We start from the raw sequence: 2,685 nt of genomic DNA, 5'->3' as shown, positions 1-2,685 counted from the left end.
GTCCCCGGTCCCACCCCTCCCTTGCCCGACCCATGACGCGACCCTTTGGAAAAGGTCAGATTCTAAATACGGCTGAGACCCTAACGGGTGTGGACAGAGCATTGGCCTGGGGACGGAAGGAAGGGTCCCAGGTTCGATTCTATCTAATCAAGGGCACAGGCCCGGGTTGTGGGCTCGATCCCCTGCAGGGGGCGTGCAGGAGGCAGCCGATCGATGATTCTCATCATGGATGTTTCTCTCTCTCTCCCTCTCCCTTCCTCTCTCTGAAGTCAATCTTTATAAAGATTGTTATTGATTTGAGAGAGGAAGGGAGAGGGACAGAGAAACAGAGACATCGGTGAGAGAGAAACATCACCAATCGACTGTCCCCTGCATGGCCGCCACTGGGGACCAAGCCTGCGACCCCGGCATGAGCCCAGACTGGGAATCCAACCATGATCTCTTGGTTCCTGGGTCGACGCTCAACCACTGAGCCACACCAGCTGGAGCCACCCAACACGCCTGACACCACGGCCCAGGGGCAGCCTGAGAAGCGAGGAGTGAAGGTCGAAGGCCGCGGGGCAGGAGGGGGGCGCTGTGGGGGGCAGAGGGACGGTGGCTGAAGATCCCACAGGGCCAGTCGCAGGGACCGGAGGATCCAGACGGAGGGACACGGGGGCCTCCCTGGGTCCCAGGGGCGGAGTATCCAGGGGGTCAGGGTGGCCGGGCCAGAGGAGGGGCAGGCGCTGAGCTCCCGGGGGAAGGGCCATCCGGCACTGACCGTGACGGGGGCCGGCTGTGAGGACAGAGCGGGGGGAGCGCATGCAGGAGGCAGCCGATCGATGATTCTCATCATGGATGTTTCTCTCTCTCTCTCCCTCTCCCTTCCTCTCTCTAAAAATCAATAAAGATTTATTTAAAAAATACACCGCACACTCTAAACAAGGCCTGCCTGCGGGTGGAGAGCCGTGGGACCCCAGGCACCAGGGATGATGCTACGAGATCCCCTTAGACCTTCCCAGGACCCACACGCCCTGTCGGCTTCTTGTGTGAAAGGTAACGTTTCCCGTGGATCCCACCCCCACCCCCACCCCCGACGCCGGTGCCGCCTCAGAGGCCCCCAGTGTCCGGGGAACGATGGAAAAGCTTTTCTACACCCAGAACGCGAGCGTTCCTCCTCCCAGGAGCATAGGGAACCCCCCAGGAAGGCAGGCCCGTCTGGAAGGCACTTCGTTTGCGTGTTCTAGCCTGTGCCATAGTCATTACGGTCTCGTCACGCAGGGTGACACGTCCAGCAATCCTGGGTTCCATGAGTCATGTCCCGGGCCCTCCCCCCAAAATAAAAAAGATAAATAAATACGGTTGCGTTGACTTAATGCGGTCATCTGAGCCCCGAGCGATGTTTTCATTGGAAACGCACAGCTGACTGGGGTGCCTGCTCGGCTACACTGTCAGCCGGCCGCGTCTGAGGGACGCCGGCGGGGGGCGGCTAGTGACCCTGTTGCTATGCACAGTGGCCCGGCCACCGCCACCTGCCACGGCGGCCGGCCCTACGGGACCACGGGAAAAGCATTACGTGCTATCCCTGGCACATCGGGCGCAAACACAACCATGCAAGCGGCAATATGGTAAGTGGAGGGAGGGAGAGAGAGAGAGAGAGAGAGAGAGAGAGAGAGAGAGGACAACAGAGTGACCGACCGCCAGACAGACAGACAGACAGACAGATGCAGGCACTGTGGGCCCAAGAGGAGGAGGAGCCATCAGGACTTCCCTCACCATGACCTGAAGGCCCGGTACCCACAACAGTGATGCAGCCCCAGGTGAGCTGGGCAAGCCTGACCTCCCTACCCATCTACCCACCCGCCGACCCCACCGGCTGTAAGGGCCTCCGAAGGCCCTGACACGGGGTCTCACCGCGTCCCAGAGGGAGGCGTGGCTGTTCCAGGAGCTCCCGCCTCCCGCCTCCCGCCTCCCGGTCGCTCTGCCGCGTCCAGAGCTGAGAAAGACCGGAGCTCGGATAGATTTCCCTTTTACACTCCAACCCCTGGACAGCTCTCGACCCCCAACTCCGTCGGCCTGCCCTGCCCGCTCCTGCGTGTTCTGGGCCCTCTGGGCCCCACCAGCCATTCACCATCAAGGGCCCTTTGTTTAAAAAATATATATTTCAGAGAAGAAGGGAGAGAGAGAGAAACATCAATAATGAGAATCATGGATCGGCTGCCTCCTGCAGACCCCTTAAGTGGGGATCAAGCCCGAAACCTGGGCTTATGCCCCTGACCAGAATTGAACCTGGGACCCTTCAGTCTGCAGGCCGCTGCTCTATCCACTGAGCGGGGCCCGCTGCCCAGCTCACCTGTACTGGAACGGGGCCACCGTGGCCGTGATGGGCGGGCTGTGCTGATGGACCGAGGAGAAGCTGATGGCCCCCGGGGCTGGCGAGGGGCCTCTGCCCTGCACGGGGCTGACGGCTGGAGAGGGGGCCCCTGACCTTGCCCCAGCCTCCAGCTCCGAAGACACAGAACTTGTAAAGCTTCTGTCTCGTTGATCGTTTCCTGGGCCGTTAGGAGCCCTGTGGCTGTCGGGAGGCACTGGTGCTTGGGTTTCTCCAAGAGGGCTCGTCCGGGCTGGGCTCCGGCCACGGGCCTGGCGGACGGGAATCCCTTCCCGGGCCACCATCCTCCGGCCCTGTGTCTCCCCAGCTCTCCT

At 61.5% G+C, this 2,685-nt stretch overlaps 1 protein-coding gene across 1 annotated transcript in view; it reads right to left on the bottom strand.

Moving 5' to 3' along the window:
• The window catches only part of NAV1 (neuron navigator 1), a 95,353-nt gene extending 92,674 nt beyond the window's left edge, over positions 1 to 2,679 (bottom strand). The window contains exon 1 of the mRNA XM_015559875.1: positions 2,333 to 2,679. Coding sequence (XP_015415361.1) covers positions 2,333 to 2,655 — 323 coding nt within the window. The 5' untranslated portion in view covers positions 2,656 to 2,679. The remainder of the gene's footprint in view (positions 1 to 2,332) is intronic.
• Between the last annotated feature and the right edge of the window lie 6 nt (positions 2,680 to 2,685).

The sequence above is a fragment of the Myotis davidii genome, unplaced genomic scaffold (genome assembly GCF_000327345.1).
Source record: "Myotis davidii unplaced genomic scaffold, ASM32734v1 scaffold1915, whole genome shotgun sequence".
Lineage (NCBI taxonomy): Eukaryota > Metazoa > Chordata > Mammalia > Chiroptera > Vespertilionidae > Myotis > Myotis davidii.
This window is presented reverse-complemented; position numbering and strand designations above follow the sequence as displayed.